This window comes from Tripterygium wilfordii, chromosome 17 (genome assembly GCF_013401445.1).
Source record: "Tripterygium wilfordii isolate XIE 37 chromosome 17, ASM1340144v1, whole genome shotgun sequence".
NCBI classification, from domain to species: Eukaryota; Viridiplantae; Streptophyta; class Magnoliopsida; order Celastrales; family Celastraceae; genus Tripterygium; species Tripterygium wilfordii.
The window spans coordinates 11,660,395-11,684,622 of NC_052248.1; the positions used below are offsets into that span (position 1 = coordinate 11,660,395).

At 37.7% G+C, this 24,228-nt stretch overlaps 3 protein-coding genes and 1 long non-coding RNA gene across 13 annotated transcripts; all 4 read left to right on the forward strand.

The window, feature by feature from the left end:
- The first annotated feature begins 1,682 nt into the window (after window positions 1-1,682).
- LOC119982632 (tubby-like F-box protein 8) lies at window positions 1,683-5,280 on the forward strand. The gene is made up of 6 exons (XM_038826111.1): window positions 1,683-1,752; window positions 1,932-2,016; window positions 2,555-2,989; window positions 3,080-3,167; window positions 3,632-3,764; window positions 4,344-5,280. The coding sequence occupies exons 3-6, from the start codon at window positions 2,642-2,644 to the stop codon at window positions 5,053-5,055; spliced, it is 1,281 nt and encodes a 426-aa protein (XP_038682039.1). The 5' UTR covers window positions 1,683-1,752; window positions 1,932-2,016; window positions 2,555-2,641; the 3' UTR covers window positions 5,056-5,280.
- Window positions 5,281-8,260: 2,980 nt separating this feature from the next.
- Window positions 8,261-12,509, forward strand: LOC119982878. 5 transcript variants are annotated; one of them, XR_005464523.1, is made up of 7 exons: window positions 8,261-8,413; window positions 8,487-9,052; window positions 9,401-9,533; window positions 10,126-10,220; window positions 10,879-11,015; window positions 11,582-11,686; window positions 11,792-12,509. It is a non-coding gene; the product is annotated as an uncharacterized LOC119982878 (long non-coding RNA). The 5 variants fall into 5 exon arrangements; XR_005464520.1 differs by having other exon boundaries at window positions 9,429-9,533; XR_005464522.1 differs by having other exon boundaries at window positions 9,429-9,533; window positions 11,588-11,686.
- A 645-nt stretch (window positions 12,510-13,154) lies between these two features.
- LOC119983070 lies at window positions 13,155-15,129 on the forward strand. The gene is made up of 2 exons (XM_038826727.1): window positions 13,155-13,388; window positions 13,468-15,129. The coding sequence occupies exon 2, from the start codon at window positions 13,712-13,714 to the stop codon at window positions 14,906-14,908; it is 1,197 nt and encodes a 398-aa protein (XP_038682655.1). The 5' UTR covers window positions 13,155-13,388; window positions 13,468-13,711; the 3' UTR covers window positions 14,909-15,129.
- A 2,126-nt stretch (window positions 15,130-17,255) lies between these two features.
- On the forward strand, window positions 17,256-21,447 carry LOC119982647 (bZIP transcription factor 12-like). 6 transcript variants are annotated; one of them, XR_005464434.1, is made up of 5 exons: window positions 17,256-18,138; window positions 19,044-19,115; window positions 20,226-20,255; window positions 20,482-20,692; window positions 20,893-21,447. XR_005464434.1 is itself a non-coding variant. In XM_038826126.1 (4 exons), the coding sequence occupies exons 1-4, from the start codon at window positions 17,500-17,502 to the stop codon at window positions 20,971-20,973; spliced, it is 822 nt and encodes a 273-aa protein (XP_038682054.1). In that variant the 5' UTR covers window positions 17,257-17,499; the 3' UTR covers window positions 20,974-21,361. The 6 variants fall into 6 exon arrangements, 4 of the variants coding, with proteins under 4 accessions (XP_038682055.1, XP_038682056.1, XP_038682057.1 ...); XR_005464432.1 differs by having other exon boundaries at window positions 20,482-20,659; XM_038826126.1 differs by lacking the exon at window positions 20,482-20,692 and having other exon boundaries at window positions 17,257-18,138; window positions 20,893-21,361.
- The last annotated feature ends 2,781 nt before the right edge of the window (window positions 21,448-24,228 follow it).

Here is a 24,228-nt window from a genome sequence, read left to right on the forward strand (position 1 = left end):
CATGTAACTTATGATCACACATCGAGAAAATTACGGGAGGAGCGACAATAGATAGGGAAAACTCACAACCTAAAATATTAAGACCGATTTTTGGGTCTAAGCGAAGACGTTGGGCCTGAAGGAACAAATCCATATGGACATTGGCTCAAAGCGGACAATATCTTGGTGTGTTTGGGCTTGTGGGCATTATGAGTCCATCCAAAGTTTAACTCAATTTATCCAGAGACGAAAAGTCTCATCGCAGCCCTACAATTCTCCAAAAACATTTGGGCTTAACTTTCATGGGCCATAGCTACTATAAACCTCTTCATATCTTTTCAGACTGGGTCTTCTTATATCATATGAATCTACCTTCTATTTTGACTTGAGCCACTATTGTCATTTGTCTGGGGTATTGTATAACTCTTTATGGGCCTGGTCACTTGGCCCAACCCAAAATCTATTTTTTAAGTGTAAACAGAGAGTCTACTCGTTAACAACTTGTTATTTCCCAGCATCTCAAAATGCTTGTCCAAAGCATATGTCTTAAACTTCCGTATTGGTTCTTCATAATTACCATTTGTTATACCCTCTTTATCTTTCTCTCAAAGAAAGCATCCAAGGCTTTTTTTCACTTTAAAAATTGATTAAAAAAAATAAAACCCACCACCCCTAAAGCTAATGGCTCACTTTATAGAAAGTCAAAAGCTTTGACAAAAGAGTAAAATCAAGAAGAAAATCCAAGCACATAGAGCATCCAAGGATATACCATTTTGTGTGTGTGTGTATGTATATATATAATAAAATAGACCATATATTGTATGTTTGATTGGAAGTTTCCGGGCAAGTGTGAAGTGTCCATGGCTAGAGCCATCACAAAAGTCCATGGGAGTAGTTGCGCGAAAAGCCGAAAGTCTCACATCCATGATATTATCAACTTTGGATTTACCAATAAATCGGGAAAAAATCTCATATGAGATAGACTCACTCTTATAAACCCACATATATTGACATTATCAATCGATGGATGTGGGACTACAAATAATCATAACAACAAAAACCATAATTTTCTAGAGAATTAAAGTTGTTAGTGTAGCTGATGGAAAGCCCAATCCATCAGCATGATATTATAAGTTTTGAGTCATCTCAGCCCAAGAATTATTTTAAAACGCGTTATGCTAGTTAAGGAAGAGTTTGTCCATATAAAGCACTTATCAAGTCCTCACCCCAACGATATGGGACGAAGGATCTGTCACATGAATTCACATCAATAACAATTAATCAAACTGATCAAAAACCACTAGCAATGTAGTTCATCCACATTTTTTTTAATTAAATCTGGCAATCGTATAAAATTTATTTAAATTGGTAATTAAATTAACATCTAACTCCACGTAATAATAATGAAATGAGTTACGATGGTTGGAGTAGATTTATCATTTATATCATGTACTCTCATTGCTTATCTAGTAAGACAAATGATGATGACAAAGAATTATAAATTAACAATTAAAACACAATCCCAAACTTAATTTTATAAAGAAAGTCAAATTATGCTAGTTAGAGCTTGGGCTCCAAGCGTTGGTCTAGATTTCTAACTTCTAATAAGTGGGGGTAAAAATGTAATTTTGGTCATGTTTTATTTTTGTTTTTTTTTTTGTCCCATATTCGTGTCTCAAGTATTGAGGAATATTTATTGACGAAGTTTAATGTGGATTTGAAATCCGGATGTGAGAAATACCAAAAGAGTGTAGAATCCGGTGTCGTTGAACAGTAAACAATTCTGACTTTTTCTTCTTTTATACTTGTTTTCTCTCGATCTTTACAGAGTTGTCTACATTTTCTTAAAGATTTTCTGTTGTGCTGCGGTGCAGATCTCTCAGTAGTATCTGAAGTTTTGTTGTTTGATGGAATTCATGTGAACCAAACCCTGTCTGGCTTTGTTGTTTCAGGGACCCGCTTTTGCATTTCTGTGCAGATCTCTGGTGGGTTGTGATTTTAGCTGATCCAGCTTTGAAGGGCTCGGTTTCTTAGCAGGTTTGTTTATAGATGCAAAGACTCGAACTTTTGCGTATTACCGTTGTGGTTTTGCTAATAATAACATTTTCTTGCTTAATATGCTAAACCCCTTTGTTTTCTTAGATGTAGAAGCAAATCGTGGCCTTTTCTTTTCCAAGCTTCTGCGATTAAATTCTCTCGAATCGTCTCTGTCCCTGGAATTTTTTTCCTTTTTCTTTTTTTGGGTTCTCGGTAATTTTTCAAGTTATTGGGTTTTCCACCATTAATCTATATAGATTGGGTAAAGCTTTTAGCTTTTTGTTGATGGGTGTCCTACAAGAATGCAATTGTTCAGGTTAAACTAGTTGTGTGGTTTAAGATGATGCTTAGAAACATATGAGTTGTGGCTGAATCATGCTTGGTTATTCTAGCTACTTTGTGGTCCATGTGAAGCTGACCTTTTCCTGATACTACATCCTTTTTCTTTTTTGGTACTTTTTTATTTCTCTTTTTTCGCTTTATCTTTTGATCTTTGCAAATGAGCCGGAATTGAGTCACCATCTTTTACTTATGGCAGCCATATGCGCATGGTCATTGTGTATAAATTTATCAGAGGAAGAGAGATATAATATAACAGGACTGTTGCTGTGATAAAGCTTGTAAAATGTCCTTCCGTAGCATAGTTCGTGATGTGAGGGATGGCTTTGGGAGTTTATCTAGACGGGGTTTTGAAGTGAGGCTGACTGGCCATCATAGAGGAAAGTCTCAAGGTTCATTACATGACTTGCATGACCAACCTCTTGTGATTCAGAACAGTCGTTGGGCTAGTCTACCTCCGGAGCTTCTATTTGACATAATCAAGAGATTGGAGGAGAGTGATAGCACTTGGCCTGCTAGAAAGCATGTTGTTGCATGTGCCGCTGTATGCCGGTCTTGGAGAGCTATGTGCAAAGAAATTGTTAAGAGCCCCGAGTTCTGTGGGAAGCTGACTTTCCCAGTGTCTCTAAAGCAGGTAAGCATTTTTGTCATTAACTTTGCATTTGGTAAAGCGGTTGACCTGCTTATGTTCTTGGCCTCGCTAACCGTCTTCTTTGGATTCCAGCCTGGGTCACGTGATGGAATGATCCAGTGTTTTATTAAGAGGGATAAATCAAAGCTAACTTATCACCTTTTTCTTTGTCTCAGCCCTGGTAAGTTCCTCAACCAACCACTTGATTTCCTTTTGTTTGTCAAAAACTACTTCAAGGTTTTGGAGCCCTTCACATGCTTATTAGCTTCGCGAGCCTTATGTATTTGTGGTATTGAGATAGGACTAGTCAATGAATCTTTTAAAAATGTCTTTGTGATGGTGTGGGGCTTCAAATAGTGTATTTTGTGTCCGGAGAACTATATGACATTTTAGAATTTGTTTGTGGAAGGACAAGGATTTTCTAAAGTTGTTTTGTTTAAATTTAAAACTTCTATTGGAATATGGGCGTGCTATTAACTTATGCATGTGGATATACTTTGTTCTTTATTTGTTAACTTGCCTTTGTAATTTTTGCCATTGGTGTGTTGCAGCAAAAACTACTTCTCAATTATTGGCCATTTTTGAATTTGAGAAAACCATCGCTCTCCTGAATCTGATTGATTATTTCTAATTTTTGTGTTATAGCATTGCTGGTTGAAAATGGGAAATTCCTTCTCTCGGCAAAAAGAACTCGACGAACTACTTTCACAGAGTATGTTATCTCAATGGATGCTGACAATATCTCAAAATCAAGCAGCACATATATTGGAAAGTTGAGGTGAGAAGATTATGCTCCATTAGAATACGAAGGCCTCTTTGTGTTCAAATTCTTTATACATAATGCGAGTCAAACACCCAAGTGTTTTCATCCATATGTGGCATTCCTGTTTATTAGTTAGTCCTTATATTGTGGCAGTTGCCATTCTTAATTCAGAATGGGATTTGCCTTGTCATGAGATGCCCTTGTTCCCGAAGAATGTTTTTGACTAAAATTGAAAGCAGACTTCCTGCTTCTGAATGAAAGCATCATGTATTGTTGTCTTCCCTGCATTTATGGAGCTTCTCAAGATCACACTTTTTAAGTAGAAGGGAAATGTGACAATGGTGTGTGGTATAGAGCTTTTCTTCGCAATTGACTGAGGATGCACAATTCTTCTTTATAAAATTTTGGCACTTCTACTTGGATGTGGACTTGTTGCGTGTGAGGCATCCTTATTTGCCATTGTTTCTTCATGTCCCAATGATTGTATTGCATGATCATTTATTTTTATTCTCTTTGTGATGAGCTAGCTGTATATTGTCAATGTACTTTTGCAACTCCAATCATATCACTGATTCATCTACATTCATGTTCCAGATCGAATTTTCTTGGCACAAAATTCATAATATATGACACACAGCCGCCGTACACTGCTGCTAATGTTCCGCCTCCTGGCAGATCAAGTCGTAGATTTTATTCCAAAAGGGTCTCCCCGAAGGTCCCAACGGGAAGCTACAACATATCTCAAATCAGTTATGAACTAAATGTGTTGGGAACCCGAGGCCCCCGAAGAATGCACTGCCTTATGCACTCAATCCCAGTGTCAGCACTTGATGTCGGTGGCAGTGTCCCTGGGCAACCAGAGCTTCTTCCACGCAGCCTTGAGGACTCCTTTCGGAGTATCTCATTAACCAAGTCTCTTGAGCACTCTGTTGAGTTCAGCAGCGCAAGATTTTCTGATATTGTCGGGCCTCGTGGTGACGATGATGAGGAGGGCAAGACTCAACCCTTGGTTCTCAAAAACAAGCCCCCAAGATGGCATGAGCAGTTACAGTGTTGGTGCCTCAACTTCAGGGGCCGCGTAACTGTAGCCTCTGTTAAGAATTTCCAGTTGATTGCTGCTACACAGCCAGCAGCTGGTGCACCCACTCCATCTCAGCCAGCCCCATCAGATCATGATAAAATCATTCTGCAATTTGGCAAGGTTGGCAAAGATAAGTTCACCATGGATTATCGTTATCCTTTATCTGCATTTCAGGCTTTTGCAATCTGCCTGAGCAGCTTTGACACCAAATTGGCTTGTGAATAAATGGCGACGTCCCATGAAAAAGAACATATGTTATCTTTTTCCTTTTTGTTGCCATCTTTGACGCCAAATAGGAAGGATAGGAAATTGTTGTTTGTGTTATTCTCTGTTGTTGCAGAACTTAATTGTAAATGTGGCCCTGATAACAGCATTCACAGCATTGTAAGACTGCATTCTTGTACCCTTTGTCTCCACCATCAGTCAATTCATAAATTCAGCCTCATCTGATGTCTGTTTCTTTATGTATCTGATTTGTCCTATGAAGACTCACTTTTGCTATGGTTCCAGTGGCTTCCCTTAAGCAAGCCAGGGCCTATGAGTCGTCGGTTTATTCTTAAATAGGCACCCGGTCAGAGCCCTTGACTCCTTCCACGGTTTGGGAGCTTACGGTTTCATATTGTATTTCATTCTCTTATGGGGGTTCTTTTCACCATTCCCTTATGGTACTATTTCGTTATAGGTCACCCAGGAGTATTTATTATTGCAGGGTGGTTCTTGTTGATTCACACATAATTCCATGTGCCTCGTGCTACTCGGGTCAGAACGTAAAATGGTAATGCTTTCGGTTATTGAATTATCATCATCTAGGGTGTAGGACTTCACCACTTTGACTGAACTATCATAATCTAGGGTGCAACACTCCACCACTTTGCCTAACAGCACAACGTTTGTATTGCTCTCTCACAAGTTACATGATATTGATTTTTGAAAAAAATTATATTGATATTATTATGCATATCTTCGATAAATTAATTTAATTTATTGCAGATAAACTGCCAAATTTTGTCCTTTTTTTTTGTGTTAGTGTGAAGAAGGCACGATTAATCAAAAAATAAAAAAGGCTAAACTATACTTTATATCCTCAAAGTCGTCCGCTTTTCTCGTTTTTGTCCTTAAAATTTAAATTTTGCTCCAAATATCCTTAATGTTACAAAAACCAACCCAATCTGTCCCGAGCCCGATTTTTCGGTATATAGTTGATGGAAAAAGCTGATGTGGCATATGTTTCCGACAATGGCATTTTTCTTACATTAAAAAAATTACATGTCATCAAAATTGCCAACACATCCCTAATTATTAAATAAATTAATTAAAAATAAAAACTACTTCTTCTTCGAATGACGAACGCCGAATTCCCTTCAGTGAAACCATCTTCTCAATGTCTAAACAAATCAGAGGGAATTAAATCAGATTTGTATCAAATCCATCCACCAGAATCACATGAAAAATAACACTAGCTTGATGGCGGGGTTCCACATCAAGCCACTCCTTTTCCACCTCAAGCCAGTCTTAAGAATGTATGTATCTGTTCCATGTACCCGTCCTAGACATCATATCCGGCATCGGAGGAGAGCGGCGGACCGTCATCAGATTTATGAAAGGTAGCAGATCTGCGGCGGGATGAGCCTAGGGTTGGGTGGATTCTGACGGGGTGAAATGGTTGCTGTGAATGTTGAAATTGATGAGTTTGATAATAAACGAAGAGGGCCCGGTGCTAGTGGTATGATTTTCAAGCCAGTCTCCGGCAGACGAAGTCGTCGATTGGCACGTTAGCATTGGCATTGGCAGTTCCTTCAGTGTGCAGGGCAAGATGGAGAACAACCAATATCTATTATTTTTTATTTTCTTTTACAATTCCACATTACTTAGATGTGTTGCAATTTTGCAAATGAGCCATTTGTTGAGTGGCAATGACTTTGCATGTCCCTGACTGAGGTCATGGGTTCTAGTCTCACCTCCTCCGAATATTTATAAGGAGGTGTGTGGGCTTCGTCTGCCCCTACGTGGGCTTGATAGTTTGCCCCTGCGTGGGCTTGATTTGTGCCTCCTGCGTGGGGCCTGTTGACACCTCTACTTTCATAGGCTTGATCTGGTGGTGTGTCGTATATTGTGTTTGTACTTGTACTCAAAAAAAAAAAAAAAAAAAAAAAAAAAAAAAAAAAAAAAAAAAAAAAAAAAGATGTGTTGCAATTTTTGGAAACATATGCCACATCAGCTTTTTCCGTCAACTACATACCGAAAAATCAGGCTCAGGACAGTTTTGTGTTGGATTTTGTAATATTAAGGATATTTGGGTCAAAATTTAAATTTCAAGGACAGAAACAAGAAAAATGTGCAACTTTGAGGATATAAAGTATGGTTCAGCTAAATAAAGTAAAAAATATAGCACCAAAAACTTTACATTACATATATATATATATAGGGTGTTGCTATATATACTCATCCTATATACCTACCTATACCTATAAAACTCTATTTTTATCACTTTTGACTTTGGAGCACGGATTGCAATTAGATGGAAAAAAATCTCAATCATTTCTTCTCTCTCCTTCCCTTTCTCTCTCTTCCTCTCAATCTCTCACTTCTTCAAATCCAATTCTTCCTCAATCATTCAACCAAACCCACAACCCAACATGAAATTGTATGTATTTCCATAGATATACGAGTTGGTGAAGTCGGCGAATCAAATCGAACAAGATAACAAGAAATGCACACAAGTGGCGTGGATCTTGAGTGTGACAAGAAAAAAGAAGATTCGAGCAAGAAGAAGATCTTGGGTGAGCGAGGCGTACAAGAAAAAAAAGATCTTAGTAAGAATGAAATCTCAGTACTTGGGAGAAAGAGGCGTTGATGGAGAGGAAGAGAAAGGAAGAAAAGAAGTTAAGAGCAAATATTATTTGGCCAACAAAGATGTTGTCTTTTATTGATGTGGTTGTATTGTAAAATGTGTGTTTTGCTTATGTGATCATATTGGGATAAGTGTTTTGTTGATGTAGATGTATTGATATTTGATGTTTTGGTGTAGTTTTATTGCGGATAATATGGAGGAATGGAATGTTGTTGGCCTCCATGTTAGGTGGGAAAAGAAATTGTATAGAAATTTGTGTTTTGTTGATGTGGTTGTATTGAAAGATGTGTTTTGTTGATGTGACTGTATTAAAATACACGTTTGACTTGATTTTTTGTGTAATAAAGATGGGATAGGGTCAACATTTTTGTTGACCCAACAAATAACAAACCATTACATTTACCTTAAGATCGGATTACTTTTCATTGTCATCTGTGTTGGATTACGTCAGCAATGGACCTATCACACCTATACATGTATATATACATCATTAATAATCTATCTATCTATCTATCTATAAAAAACGGAGGCTCTACTATGCTTCCCCGCGAATTCCGTTGCCACGTGGGAAAAACCAGAGAGGAAGAAAAAATATTTTAAAAAAAATCAATTTGACGTTTACAGTTCTCCAACTCGGTTCCATATTTGACCAGGTTCATCTTCGTCGATTCACCTTTGGTTCATCAATTCACGGCCTCTCGATTTGGGAAGACATGAAAACCTCAAGTTTAGGTTCATGTATTTTCTCTTCTTCCCCTCACTGTGATTGCAAACTCGAACAAACTTTTGATCTAAGACCTTGCAGAAACGAATGATCGAGACAGAGAGAGAAAGAGAACGTGGTGAGGCATGGATCTGAACAAGATGGTTGAGAGAGAGAGAGAGAGTAGAGAAAGGAAGGAAGAAGGAAAGGTGAGTCGGAGAAGTTTCAGTGATGACAACAACTGGATCATGATAAGTTAGTTGTTCAAGAGGTGAGCCATCTAATAGCATGGAAATTCCTTAATCTGTACTTCTAAGGATTCTTTAAATTTATTAAAGCATTTTTGATCTCATTTTGTGCTTGAAACACTTCTGTTATAGTTTTCCGGCATACGTACACCAGGTATGATTCTTCGTCCTTCATCTCTCAATTCTTCAATCTTTGCTCATCATCACAATCTTCAAATGTTCGTTCTCTTTTTTTTGTCTTCCAAGATCTTTCACTCTCTTCGTCAATTGCAAAGGAGCGTTTGTTCAAGCGTATATTCACTGTTCTTGAGCCGATTCAGTTTTTTGTTTTCAGAAACCCCTCTGCCATATCAGAGACAACCAAGAAATTTGTCTCTGTCAAAATTTCAAAGCAACACGTTTCGATCTTTCATCTTTCAGGTTCGTATCCGTCCATTCATTTTGCTTGCGTCGATTCTTTTGTTTTGGGCTGGGAAATTAAAACCCTCTCCTATATCTAAGAAAATCATGAAAAAATATTCGAAATAATTTGATTGGGCAGAAATAATAGGTGTACAAAGTTTTCGTTGTTTTGTTTACTACACTAAAGTACTCGGTAATGTGGATGAGTTCGGAAGGTTAGCCGTGCTTGCAAATTGGTGAGCTTTTACTGGGAATTTTACCATCGCCATTCAATCTTGAAAAAAAAAATGTTGTATGCCTTGCGAATTTGTTTAGCAGTGTCTATGTGCATTTTTTGAATCCCTTTGTTGAACACTTTTAATACAGGTGTTCATCTACTTGATGTGCTTGACAGGTGATATGGTTGTAAGTGACAGCAATCATTCAGTTTCAGGGGGTTACTCTTCTGTCTCAAGGTCGTCACGAAAATATACAATTTAACTCCTCTGCTGTCGATTTGGTGAGTGTTCAGTTTTATATGCCCTTTGGAATTGAAATGCCATCTTGGTATTCTTGGAATTTCTTTATTTTTTTATTTCATATAGAATTGTTATTTCAGTTTGTGCATATATGTTGGATATTATACTTGAGCATCAACTTTATTTTCTTTTTGTATTTGGCTATTTGATTTGTTTCTTATAATTCGGATTTTTTTATCATAGAGTATATGCCTTCACGTCTTATTGTATGCAGTGTCCTTTTATTGTTGCCATAAGAGTTTGTGTCAGAGAAGATTTTACAAATCTAAACTCGAAATCGCAAAGCCTCTCTTTCTTCGCCTCTTCAAATCGTTGAATGTCTATGAATCTGAGATCGCAAAGCCTCGAGTGTATGTATCTTGCGAATATTATGTCCAAAAAACAACCCTCCTTCACTCAGCCGAACAAATAGATTCACGAAACCACTGTCATGGGTTTTTCCATGCATGAAGGACTTGAAATAATCTTCTCCCTCACCTTTCTTTCTGATATGACCGTGATTTGGTTATTGTAGTTATTTGTTATGCTCGGTCCACTATCTGATCTATTTTTTGGGTTTTGAACTTTTGATAGGTGCTCGGCATAAGAAGCACCCTATGAAGACAAATGGGATGCCCTTCGCTCTCCAATCTCCATCGCTGGCTCTATATCAGAGTATGTTTTGTCAGGTGAAAAGCAAATGGCACTGGATGCCAGGAATTTGGTGTCAGCTTGAAGCGACTCCATTTTTACTTGCATTTACTGCTCCCAAAATTTCTTCTGCTTGGCCCATCTCGATTTCTTCAAAATCGATTACTACATGGAAATAGAGTTTAGTATTTCTCTTGAAAGACACAATTTTATAATTCTCTTCGAATCATGAACTTTACCTGCGTTTTTTAGATCCTCGCTAGGTTAGTTAAATTTTATCATGATACCTATTGATATTTGGAACTAATCTCAGATGATTAGTTTTGAACCATTTGAATGTTTCTGGTGTCGTTTACCTTTTGCTTTTGTGATATAATACTGTTGGGTTTGGGGTCTATAACTGCAACACGTGAATTCAAACCAAGCTTGGTCTGCTTGGTGTAGTATATCACGCCTTTTCAGCTTCACATTAGCTCAATTCACTCGGTATTTTACTTCTCGAGTATTTCTTCCTCTTCTTTCTTTACAAGATTTTCTAAATTATTCCATCTTCTTTTAATATATTAATTTTCCTTTCTGTAATAATCTTACATTTTAGTGATGTTTTACCAACTTCTTCCGAGGAATGATCATAATGACTTTATATTCTTGATACAACAGGCTGACCAAGAGAGTTTTGTGTGATTGGTTTTGCAGGTTATGGAATTGCACATCATAGGTTATCTCTTGGTTTTTGTGGTTCCTACAACACCAGCTACTCTAAACTTGATGTGGTTTGGGAGGGTTTGATTAAACTCTAGCAAAGAAGCTATGATGTGCATGAAGTAGACAAGGTAGTCATTAACATTTCCCTCTAACACTGATACAATAATCAAATCAATTTCATCCAAAGAAGAAACTGGCAGTAATACAATTCGTAGAGGAATCTGCTGATATATATTATCCAAACACAAAATTTCAGTTGCAAATTTTAGCTTTCAATTGCACAGAGTTTATTTCAATCACATAGAAAAAAAGTAGTCTCTCCCTCTCTTTGTGCATGTTGATATGGACGCCAATAGTAGACATATGAGTTTGTGTTCATTTTATGTTCGGATGATTTCTATAGTGGAAATTGTGTTCGATTATGATAAATGTCAAGGTGGGGTAGTGATCATATTTGATGCAAAAAAGAAAAAAAAGAGAGAACAGCAGTTAATGCAATTTTTCGTAGTAACTTGGTGTTCATGGAGGCAAGAACAATTGCAGTTGTTAGTTTTTTCTTAATAATGTGAAATTAACTATAGCAGAAGTAGTCTTCACATTGCCACAAGATGGCATTAAGAACATATATTACTTTTGTGTATATGTAAGAACGGATAGATAGTTATGATTTGAATCTCTTGATTCATATTTCTAGATACAGAATTTGGCTTCAATTACTTATATTGGATTTTATGAGGAGCACGAAATTGCATAACATGTCTCTGTCTTCAATCTCTAATAAGCTGAGACTACCAGTAAGGTAACATTGATATGTAGACATTTGTTTCCTTATTGTTTTACTCCTTCTGTTGTGGTAGCCAACTTCAACAATTAACTCAATATAACTTTTTACGTATTTTTTTAGGTACTTAAAAAGGACAAACCACGTGATTCGGCTGGTGGGCTTTATTACTTTAAGGATTTTATCATGAAAGACAGCCCAGCCAAACAGCAGACAAACAGCAAGTGGATCCTGTGAGTTTAGAGAGAGGCAAATTGGACCAAAGCAAGACTGTTTCTGATATACCTGAAATGCAGGGTCAAGCAGAAAGCAGCAATGTCCCTTTGGCAGTTGATGAAAAAGTAGAGGATGTTGAAACTCTTTCAAAGAAAGCTGATACGGAATCCATTGTTGATAACGATAATAGGGACACAGAATTTGCAGTATCCAGCATACAAAGTGTAGATGGTGCAGCTCAAGTAGTAGAGAAAGATTCTGATGTTGAAGGGATTGTCTCTACTGGGCATCAATTAATTGAGGAGGATTCTTTACTTGATGAGATGGGAGGTGATGGACAATTGGAAACATCTAATTAAGCAGCCAATCCAATTGGAACTTGGACAAGCATCTATGTTGGGAGAAAAATTTCCCTCATCTGCACCACTTGGAGGGACGAGGAAAAATTACATGTATGTAAATCTACAAGGAATTGAAGTCGCTTAAATTAGGATAATGCCTCCATATTTCAATGCAACTTGAAAATACACCTTTTAATTGCTTTGGCGTTCAGGTTCATAAGTTAACAATATCATGTAAGTAATTATTGTACCATTTAATATAAAATGTAGAGAGACTATACATAGCCATAACTCACGAAAAGAATAATATAGCCGAAACTCACGAAAGTAAAGGGTAAAACTGATACTAATAAGATACTTGAAGATCATTTAGTCTTACATTGAAAAAAAAAACCATGCTGATAATATATCATTCCCAAGTTTCATTAAAAAATATTAATCATATCTTTTTATTAGTATTTGGCTATTCCCGGCCTATTAAGATTTAGTTTCATAATTTTTAATTGTTAATCATATTTGTATTTAAATAAATGTATAAAAATGCTTTTTAAGTAAACGTTTTAAATATATTTTCCACAAAATAAACCAAAAATCGTGCGAGTATAAAAAAAGAGTCAACTCGTCACAGGAGAGTGACTTTTCTATAAACTTTAAATATTAAAGTATTGATTATACAATATAATGCATATAATAAACTAACCTTGCGAAACGCGAGTGTGCCTCTAGTATATATATTACGCATGAATCGAAGAGAAGCTGGTGCAACCAATGGTAAATAGGTGGGGGACCCACGTGAGTGTCAGAATTATTGACTTTAGAGTTTAGGTTTAGGGTAGGGTGGGTTTATATAATAAATAAAGTGGGGGTTTTTAGAAAAACACTATATATATATATATATATATATATATATATATATGAGTTTTTTTTTTCCCTTGTACTTTTGCAGTTTTGCTGCTATTTTTGGAGAGACGCTCTGCTGCTTTTATTCAATAGTGATATTCAAGTTAGAGGGAGCGAGGGGCTTGGGTCCTTCGCTTTAGGGTTTCACGATCCACCATTTCTGGAGCTAATGCCCTCTCTTTCTCCGGACGAAACGAATTTCTCCTTTCGGTTCTGTGAGTGTGAATAGGTTGCCTTCTTGAAACATCTTTGGTGGTGTCAAGGTACTTTCTTCTTTTTCAGCATTTGGCTTTGAAATTTGAATTTCTATGATCTTTTCTGAGCCGTGAGCTTCTGCTCAAGACTGTTTGTCCATCAACAGTTCTTGATCTGGATTTTTAGGGATCTTGTTTACATCAACTTGATGCGCAAAATGGGATTTGTAGGTCACTGAACTTCCGGACTTAAAGGGTCAAAATTGTTTTTTGTGGTGAGTGGAATATGGGTTTGTAGTGTTGGTTTCATCTAGTCAAGGATCGATTTTCTTAATTGTGTGAATTTTGTCTTCTTGAGAATTCTTTCGGGACATTTCTTGAATCTATTGACAATGGGATCCTCAGATGATAAGGGTGGATCCTCAGATGATAAGGGTGGCCCTTCTACACCCTTCCGCTCATTTGGCCTTTCAATGTTTAGATCAAAGCGTGAACAAGGTCATTCCATGGAAGGCACTCATGAATCTCGTGACCAAGATGTTGAGTCATTTCAGAAACAGGTCACAGAACGATTCCATGAGCTGTCTATTGTTAGTGTTGATGGATTACTATCTGTTGAATGGATTAAAAAACTTTTGGATGCTTTTATGAGTTGCCAGGAAGAATTTAGGGTGATTTTGTTAAAGAACAAAGACCAAGTGTTGAAATCCCCTCTGGATAGTATGATTTCTGAATTTTTTGAGAGGAGTGTGAAGGCCCTTGATATATGTAATGCAACTCGTGATGGGATTGAGAAGCTTCGTTTATGGCAGAAACAATTGGAGATTGTTCAGGGTGCGTTGCAATCTCCCCATACGGCAGTGGGTGAGGGTAATTTCCGTCGGGTGAGAAAAGCTTTAGCTGACTTGGCACTTGCAATGCTTGATGAGAAGGAATCTGGATCAGTTTTGTCACAGAGGAACTGGTCATTTGGGCGTCATAACACAAGCAGGGGTCGTAGTCAGCACCCACCAGGGCATTCACGTTCTCTTTCATGGAGTGTTTCTCGATCTTGGTCAGCAGCTAAGCAACTTCAATCAATGGCCGGCAACTTGGTGGCACCTCGTGCAAACGAAGTCATGACAACGAATGGACTGGCAGTTCTTGTTTTCACCATGAATTCTGTGCTCTTGATTGTCCTGTGGACTCTTGTTGCAGCTATCCCTTGCCAGGATAGGGGCCTTAATATTCACTTTCAAATCCCAAGGAATTTGTCATGGGCTGCCCCTATACTCCATCTTTATGAGAGGATTTTGGAGGAGTCAAAAAAGAGAGAAAGGCGGGGCACTAGTGGGTTGTTGAAGGAAATTTATCAGTTTGAGAGATGTACACGTCACCTGACAGACTTGGTTGATGTAGCTCAATTTCCGCTGACAGAGGAACAGAAGACAGAAGTTGAGCTGGGAGTGCAAGAGTTAGCTACGGTTTGTGAAATTTTTAAGAATAGTTTGGATCCTCTGGAGCGCCAAGTGAGGGAAGTCTTTCGTAAAATCATGGGTTGCAGAACTGAGGGTCTTCAAATCTTGGGTAATGCCAACAATCCACAATAATTCAAGTTGGTAGAAATTGCAAGGGGTGTCATGTGTACAAACTGCGTGTATATTGCGTTATACTTTCTTTGCTAGGAGGAAGACTGTTTTGAGATAGGTTAGCTACAATAAAAAGTTTAACAGGCAGCTTTTTTTGTACTTATCTCTACAGATTCTGTAAAGAAACAAAACATACATTTGAATATCTGGTTTTATGGTATACTTCTGGTCTTTTCTTTCCAGTTTGATTTTTTTTTGTTGATTGTCCTTCCCCTAGCAACTTGCATTCTTATATTGAGAACATACATATGAAGTATTTAATTAGTTTTCTCCATAATGTACTTACTTTTTCTCGAGTATTCAGTTTTCCTTGAATTATATACACACACAGAGTGGCTAACCCTACCTTTGTCCCTTCAGGCTCCCTTTGAAATGGAAAATGGTTGATAAAAAGTGATTTTTACCAAAGAAGAGTAGGCATGCAAAGAACTTGCAAGTGAGTTCTGTTTTCTAGTTGGCTATTTACTTATGTACACATGTATGTATGTGTGTATTGATAGGCTTATATGTTATGTGCGTGCATATACAATGTTTTTGTGTATAGATTTGCACGTATCACCTGAGCTGTCATTTTGAGTTTTGGTTTATCCCTTCACTAGCAATACTTAGTGGTGTAGAGAATGTTGTTCTTGTAGTACATCAACACTGATTTATGAAATCTTTGCCAAGTTTTCAGCGTGTGATGTAAACAGGTTATATTTCAGGCCATGGCAGTCTTAGTTGCATCATTAGGAATCCATATGTTATTGGCAGCAATTTGGTTATCAATGGATTTGATGCTTTGCTAGATGGCAATTCTATGTGAAAAATCATCATATCCTAATGAATAGGCATAGGTGTGTGTGTGTGTGTATGATTGGATAAAGCTGAAGGGATTTGCAACTCTTATAGTAGCAGTTGACTCATTGTTGTTTCTGCTAGTTGTTTTGTTTTCTTAGTATATGGTCCCTGAGCTGCTACTCATATAGAACAAGAGATGTAGAATAGTGAATGGGAGATACTCTGCTACTCTCTCTATGTTTAGTAGAGGAGAGAAGCAAGAGAGTAGTTGTGGGGAATGATGAAATTATGTAATATCTTCATTGGAAAGAAACTTACTAAAGCTTATGAAAAAGGAAGGCAATGGTCAATGGTGTTGAATCAGAACCAGATCATACTGTGGGAAATCAGGTTATTGTCTCCTTTTTTTGTTGGATTGTGTCCAAATTTAGTAATCTCTTCACTATGCAGATTCGTGCATCGCCAGCAGGAGACAGGAGTGTTGTCAATTTTTAACAAATTAGGATTGCACTAGGTAGTTTGAGTAGTTTCGATGGTGATTTGTCCTTTTATGAGTGGTCATGGAATGGACATGAGACGCACCCATCCCGAGTACAAAGAAGCATGTGGCTTCAGTTACGAGAAAAGCCCGTCTTAGAGAATGAATTTACCCTTGCACCTTTCATTGGAAACCACGCCTTCACGGAAATAGATGTCGCAAAACTCTCTTCCATTGGGATGATGGAATTTGTCAAATTCGAATTAAATCAAGTTTGAATATAAAATTATATATTTGAAATCAAGGTTCAAACAAAACTTTTTTGTTCGATTCCATAAATTAAGTCTGGTTTCAAACACATAAATATTGTATGATTTATTTATCTGGACCTTCATCAGGATTAGATTATTGTTCAATTTACTTGTCTAGATTTAAATCAATCCAGGTTTGGTCTATTAAGTACGTTTGAAATCCAATCCAAGTAAGGGTCCAGACATGTAAATAGTTTGTAAACACGTGTTGTTGTCCGACATAAAACCCATTTTTTGCCACCTCTGAACAAAAACATATGAAAATAATTAATCACTTGACGATAGTTTAATTAATTATCTCTCCGGACTTGAGGTTTATAGTGCCCGAGGTTAATGTTAGTTAGAAATAACCACTTGGAATAGGCCGATAGCTTAGTTAGTCATCTCTCTGGATTTAAGATTTACAGTGTCCGAGATCGGGAATTCTAACCAAACAAATGTGATTTTAGGTTATAAAAAATATTTTAAAAAAATGAAAATAGTGATGTCCTCTTGTGCAGATTTAGCAAAAGAAGCAATGAATAGCGGGATTTTGTATGTATATCTTCTTGTTAGTCAATGCTGTAAGCTGGAAATTAAGACGCTTGTTTGGTGGGGGGGTAAAATTGTTATCTCAAACCACACGCCGACATCTACTACTGGATCTTTAATACTTTTATTGATTACCGGAGCTTCTCGAATTATCCTCAAATGACCAAACTACCCCTAAGAGACATTACTTAAGCTATCAATTATCCTCTTGCAGAAGGCAATGCGAACAGTGACTTCACACACACTTTACACATTTACATTATCAGCTTGTTCTCAGTTGCCAAGGTTTCGTCTTTCTCGCTTAACAATTCGGTTGCGTTTAATCCGCCCTCTCTCTCTCTCTGGTTTGTTGTGATCGGTTCCGAGTTCAGGTAAGATCAGTGACTGGAGAAAATCAATTCTTCAAAACGAAAATATCTGAGGAAGCGAAATCCGGGGGAGTTCGTTAGATAATGGCGTCGTCGAAGGTGATGGCGACCACGTCATCGACGAATCACGATCTGCCACATCAATCATCCCTATGCTCCTCGATCTCTTCTCTCCTCGCCGATCTCCAACAGCAGCAGCAAAGCCTCGACCAAACCGGTGATCCCTTGGTCTCTTCCATGAGCATGGACGATCTCTTGAAGAACATATATGCCTCCACCTCTCCTCAGCCACCAGTGCAGGGAGAGTCTCACGCGCAGTTCCCCGGCGCGTCCGAAACAAGCGATGGCGCCGCTTGTATTGGCAACGCAAAGTCCGTGGAGGATGTGTGGAAGGAGATCGTGGCGGGCGGGAACCAGAGTCTGACTATTGCCGGCGGAGGTCCTGGTGAGATGACGCTGGAGGATTTCTTGACCAAGGCAGGGGCCGTGAGTGAGGAGGACGTTAGGATGCATAATCAGGTGGGAGCTAGTACAGGTACTGTATATGCTGTGGATGCAACTTTGGCGTATGCCAATGGCGGAATTGGAATGGGGGAACCAGTGCGAAGAGGAGGTAAGAGAAGAGTAGTAGAGGAACAACCACTTGATAAGGCCACACAGCAAAAGCAGAGGCGCATGATCAAGAACAGAGAGTCCGCTGCCAGGTCCCGAGAGCGCAAGCAGGTCTCCGCTTTCTCCTCCTCTTTGTTTGTTTGTTTTTTTTTTTTTCCTGTTTGGTTTGAACGAAAAATAATTATACGAAGAATTGTTGATTTTCCCCGTCTCTTCTACTTACTGTTGGTATAGTGGGAGTGATAAATTCAGCTTAGTTAAGCCTGAAAGTCTGAGTTGTCATTTTCGTAGTCATTGATCCATATACATAATCTACATTTTGTTTTTGTTTTGTCCTCTTTGTTTTTCTTTTCCTTTCTTGTGGAGTCTAATTGGCGCAGTCTTACCTTCCATACATCTTGTAGGGAAAAGGAAATGCCCCTCAATCCAATTAGGTGGTGATACAGGGTTTTCATTTTTCGTGATAGAAGTTTGGCTTAATTGAACTTGCTCTTTACCTCATGCGTTTTCTATGTTCCAATAACTCTTGTATATATTCACCGCAGTTGCTGAGGAAACTATGTTAGGAAAAGTAAATGGAACTTTGATTGAATTTTTGTCTACAGTTAGCCAAGTTCCTTGTTTTAGGCTGCATTAGGGTAAGAGGTGGTTTTCCTTTTGTTCGCAAGTCCTGGAAAATTTCCAGAAAGAATATTATCTTCCTTTTTGACACTCCTAATAATTTTCAACTGAGGTTTCTGTTAAACTTTATTTGGTTGCTTAGATAGTATGAAGGAAGTTAAGAATATGAGGAAAAAATAAAATTTGGCATGTTTTTAAAGTTCTTCAAAATATGTGGAATACGGGCTGTGCAATTTTCTATCTAATGGCTTGAACTCACTTTTGCTTGTCAAATATGTGGTCTTAGCTGCGGTTTGTTTTCCGTGTGTACCTGGAGTTGTAATAGCTCAAAGATATACGTGCATAACAATAATTGTGTTTTTCTTATTAGTATCTATCATCCTTTTGATGTTCAGGCATACACTGTAGAGCTTGAGTCCCTTGTGACACAGCTAGAAGAGGAGAATGCGCAGCTGTTGAGAGAAGAGGTAAACTCTTGTGTGATGGTGGATTCCTATTGTGTGATTTTTTTTTAATTTTTATTTTTTCGGTATAGTTCTATTGATTTTAAATTATAGTGGATGGGATTCGATTTCACATTCACAGGGTGAATGGTAAATGCTTAACCACTAGGCCACACCTCCAGTTAGGATTCACGTTGTGTGATTGCATGCATATACTTGGTCCTTACTGAAATTCTCGTTATTACTGTAAGAAGGGTTTCATTCTTCTCTGTACTTTCAACTTAGTTCATTTTTAGGCTTTAGCTCTTGATCTGAAATGTGGGATGTAGTGAGCAAGGAATTCTGTGGAATTAGACAATTTGTAAGTATGTATCTTTTCACTAATTGTTTGAATAAAACGTAAACTTAAATTATTAGACTTCTGAATTTTTCATCAAAGCAGTACTCTAGAAGCGATGATGAGAAGAAACTCGAAGAGTTTTAACTCTATAGGTAAAAAGGTAAAAGGTAAACAACACTCATGCATAAGGCTCCTGTAGTGGATGGGGTTGGGGACAAACAAGATGTCCGCGGACTTTGCCTCCGCATAATATGTGGAGAGGCTATTTATGTGTAGAATTTTAACTCTATAATAAAGAAAAATTGAGTTTGTAGGGGTATAAACTGTTGGTATTTGTTTCAAGAAATATTTCTGAAAAATTAACCTTCTACCGCATTTGGCTAATTAAAAATTAAGTATTAACAATGAAGGGTGTGGTGAACTTGAGATGTGCACATGGGAGAATAAAATATGAGAAGCGTGCATCTGATCAAGGCTGTTTTAGAATAACTAACGGTGTCCTAAATCTCTAGTCAATGCACAATCTGAAGTTTGGAGCAATGAATCTTTTCCTTCTATCTCTGTATCCCCTCCTCTCCCTCTCACCCGATCTAACAGAAAATGTATTGGTCCATTTTTATTCTAAAATAGTGAATTGTTTATCAGTTGATATTTGCTCGATTGAGAATTTGCCGAGGGGTGATTCCACGCTGATCTCATGTCGTCGTCGTCGTCGTCGTCGTCGTCGTCATCATGTTACTGCATATCTAATTTTTCATTCGTAGAAAAGTTCCTGAAATCAATTCTTAATGCAGGCTGAGCAAAACAAGGAGAGGTTTAAGCAGGTATGGTTACATAGTTTGTTTTACTTTTGAAATTGAAATTTAAAATTACAGTTTAGTTTCTTGCATGCGTGGAACAAAGATAAAGAAATATTACCTTATTTGTTTCCAAAGGTTCTGGAGATGAATATACGAGAGCCCTTATAAACTAAATGGATATAGGTTAATTTGGATGAAATTTTTTTAATATTGTTAAGCAAGCTTCTTTGATCTCATCACTATAATATAGGCCCATGGAAAAGGGGTCCCCGGCCCTCCTACAGAATTATTCATTAAGGTACCGAAGTTCTGTGAATGCTTGGTTTGATTGCGCTACGGCTTTAATTGAAGTAATCACATGGCCTAATGGGATGGAAGGAGTCTTAAGATCAGTTCTTTACCTTTTTATACAGATCAAAAGATAAAAGGTTGCATGGAACTTTGAGCTCAGAAAAGCCTTAGTAATGTGTTACGCTTATTGCTTGGCCAATTTATAAAAATTCTTCATGTCAGTATATATTTGTTAATAAGAATGTTAATTATTGGTTTGCATTGTTGAAGAACTGCATTGGTGTTTTGATCTCCATTTTTTTGATCGATATCAACCTAATTATATCTCATCATGAACGTAACTCTTTTTTATTTTTGGTTTCACTTTCAGCTCATGGAGAACCTAATTCCTGTTGTTGAGAAGCGAAAACCTCCTCGTGGTCTTCGCAGGGTACGTTCTATGCAGTGGTAGATGTGGTTCATAATTTGGTTTTAGTTATAGATAAATCAGAGAGTCACATACAGATAAGAGAAGAATAAAGATTGTGGTTTATGAAATCTTTTACTGGGAGCTCTTTTGCACAAAAGGCTGGGTACAGCAGTTGACTTGCAGTATAGTTAAACAAGGCCGATGATAGCAGCCGGTGGACGAGTTGGATCATTGTCTATTGTATCTCTTAGGTAAAATGTGTTGGAGAAAAAAAAATGCATAGAATTTCCAGATTCTCCTCACGAGCTGTCGGTCAGAGAATGTGAGACCTTGATTAAAGTTGCATCATAATATTCATTTTATGTTAAAAGAGTTGATGTTTTTATACCTATCTGCCATGGGATCTAAGATTAAGGTATGCCTTTGAACTTGTGACTGCTTTGTATCATTGTATGGTGAGGGGACTATGCTTTTGTATTCGGTCATATATTTAAGAGTTGAAAAATATTTTAATGATGTCAGTATGGTCAGTAACATTTTAGGAATGGTAGAAGCATAGGTCTAAAAATTGGGTCACAACCCTATAGATCCGCCCCTGTATGCAGGGGCGGAGGGAGGGGGTTTGCACTGGGCTGTAGTACAACTCATAGCCCATACCCATACCTAAATTAAATATCTAAGGCACCAACCCAAATCCTAATTGTCCAAGTCTAAGCCTCTAACGAACAAATGTACCGATTAAGGCCCCAAGGTTTAAGTTGATAATTTCTCTGAGTACTCTAGGTCAAGACGTCGAGTAGTCTCTCTTCTAACTTCTAAGTCCTCTCACTTCTGCTTGTGGATTGTGGCTTGCCGAGTTGTTGTCGGATCTGTCATTGACGAAGCGGCTTCTGAGTTACTCATGACCATTGCGTCTTACTCTATTCTCCTTCGTCTCTCTTGGTAAGCCAAGTTCCTAAATCCCTAAAAAAAATATGTGTAATATTATAAACAATCTTAAATTTTTTTTTCATGAGCATTGTTTCCGTATATTATCAACTTTTAGTAGCCCCTAATGTCAAATTTTGGCTCCGCCCCGAATATATGTATGTCCTAATTTGGATATCATCAATTTTTAGTAGCCCCTAAAGTCAAATTCTGGCTCTGCCCCCGAATGCATGTAGTGTATGTCCTAATTTTTGTAGGATTAATAAGGAGATTGGAGACACCTTGTCTTACATGAGGTGTGGTGGGAGTTTCGAATTTTCCAACCACCCAACTCTTGGTTTTTTTTTTTTTTTTGATTACAACCTAAGTAGATGTAAGAACAACTACACACACTACCCGTGAGTATTGCATCACAGGCAAAAAAGTGTGTGGTAGAGAGAACTTAGAACTTATATACTACTCAAGAGGAACACACACCACCGATGTGGGAGTTTTGCTGTGGTAAGTTCACAGGAAACTACTACCGACATCACACACTCCCTACCGCTAACCCATGAACCCAACTTGTTTTTTTCCCAACTTGTTTTTTTTGATTACAACCTAAGTAGATGTAAGAACAACTACACACACACTACCCGTGAGTATTGCATCACAGGCAAAAAAGTGTGTGGTAGAGAGAACTTATATACTACTCAAGAGGAACACACACCACCGATGTGGGAGTTTTGCTGTGGTAGAGTATTGCATCACAGGCAAAAAAGTGTGTGGTAGAGAGAACTTATATACTACTCAAGAGGAACACACACCACCGATGTGGGAGTTTTGCTGTGGTAAGTTCACAGGAAACTACTACCGACATCACACACTCCCTACCGCTAACCCATGAACCCAACTTGTTTTTTTTTATTACAACCTAAGTAGATGTAAGAACAACTACACACTACCCGTGAGTATTACATCACAGGCAAAAAAGTGTGTGGTTGAGAGAACTTATATACTACTCAAGAGGAACACACACCACCGATGTGGGAGTTTTGCTGTGGTAAGTTCACAGGAAACTAACACCCAACTCTTGGTTGTTTCTTCTAATTCCAATAGAATTAATATATAAAGAAGGGATAATTGTGTCATTACGTATACAAGTCTTTTGTCCTATCTGATGAATATATTGGGACCCACATGCCACATGGTATAAAGTTGTGAGCCTTCCATCTTTCGGAGACCGACTTGACCCGGCCTTCATATAAACACACACTCAATGTCGTGATCTGCTCTGCGTCTCTTCTCTGGCTCTTGTTCTTGCTTCTCAATCAAAAAATGGCGAAACACTGTGTGGTGGCCAAGTACCAGAAAATTCAGAAGAAGATGAAGTTCTCGGACCTGGAATTGGAACTGGCCTGGCAACTCTTCCAATTAAGTAGAAGAAACTACAACATCATTGGAGAAGACATACCAGAACCCAGCGAGGACAAAAGCATGAAGCAGAGGAGAAGAAGGTTTCGCTTCATCGTTGATATCTACGAGAGCAGCACTGAAAACTTGAAGAACATCAATTCTTGTAATTAGATGATCGTCGAAGCCGATTTAAAGATACCGAGAATATCAATTCACAAGATGTTCAGAATTTTTATTTGTTCTGTCTATTGAATTTTCGTTTGTTAGGGTTCAGGATTTTAGAGTATATAATTGAAGCTCCTGTTAAAAGGAAATTCCTAACTCGACACGGTTTATGGAGACTTTTACAAATCTCGACTGCTACATATACAGTTGCAGACTGAAAATTTTTGGGAGAGACAACACATATTGTGGGATGATTTTTTTTTTTTCACACAAAAATATTAGTACTTGAAGAATATATTTTTTTTAACTAACAATAAGTTGAACCTCAAGTCATCATGCCCGAGCACCCAAAAATTTTCCACTTGACAACAGTGTAAATTGGGTCAAAACTTTTGGGTGATAGTATAATGATAAATCTTTCATGGGGGATTGGGGATGGTCTGGTACGCAATGTCTTAAGTTTGATTATCATATACATTGAGTACTGGACCTCCCCACCACTCGGAACCAAATCATACAGACTCGAAATGTCTTGAGTTTGATTATCATTAAAAGCAATATTTTTGTGGTCACGCGCTAAGTTCTGACCCAATTTATCCTGTCGTCAATTGGGAAATTTCTATGCACGCCGGCCTAACGTCCCGAGTTTAGACTCATATTGTATGTCTAATTGACAACCTTGTATGGTGTTATTCTCAGTTAAAAAAAATAATATATATATCGGGATTAAAATATTGTAAGTTACTTACGAAAAAAAAAATTGTGGATGTTAGAAAACTTAATGATATGGATTCCTATCCTATCACCTAA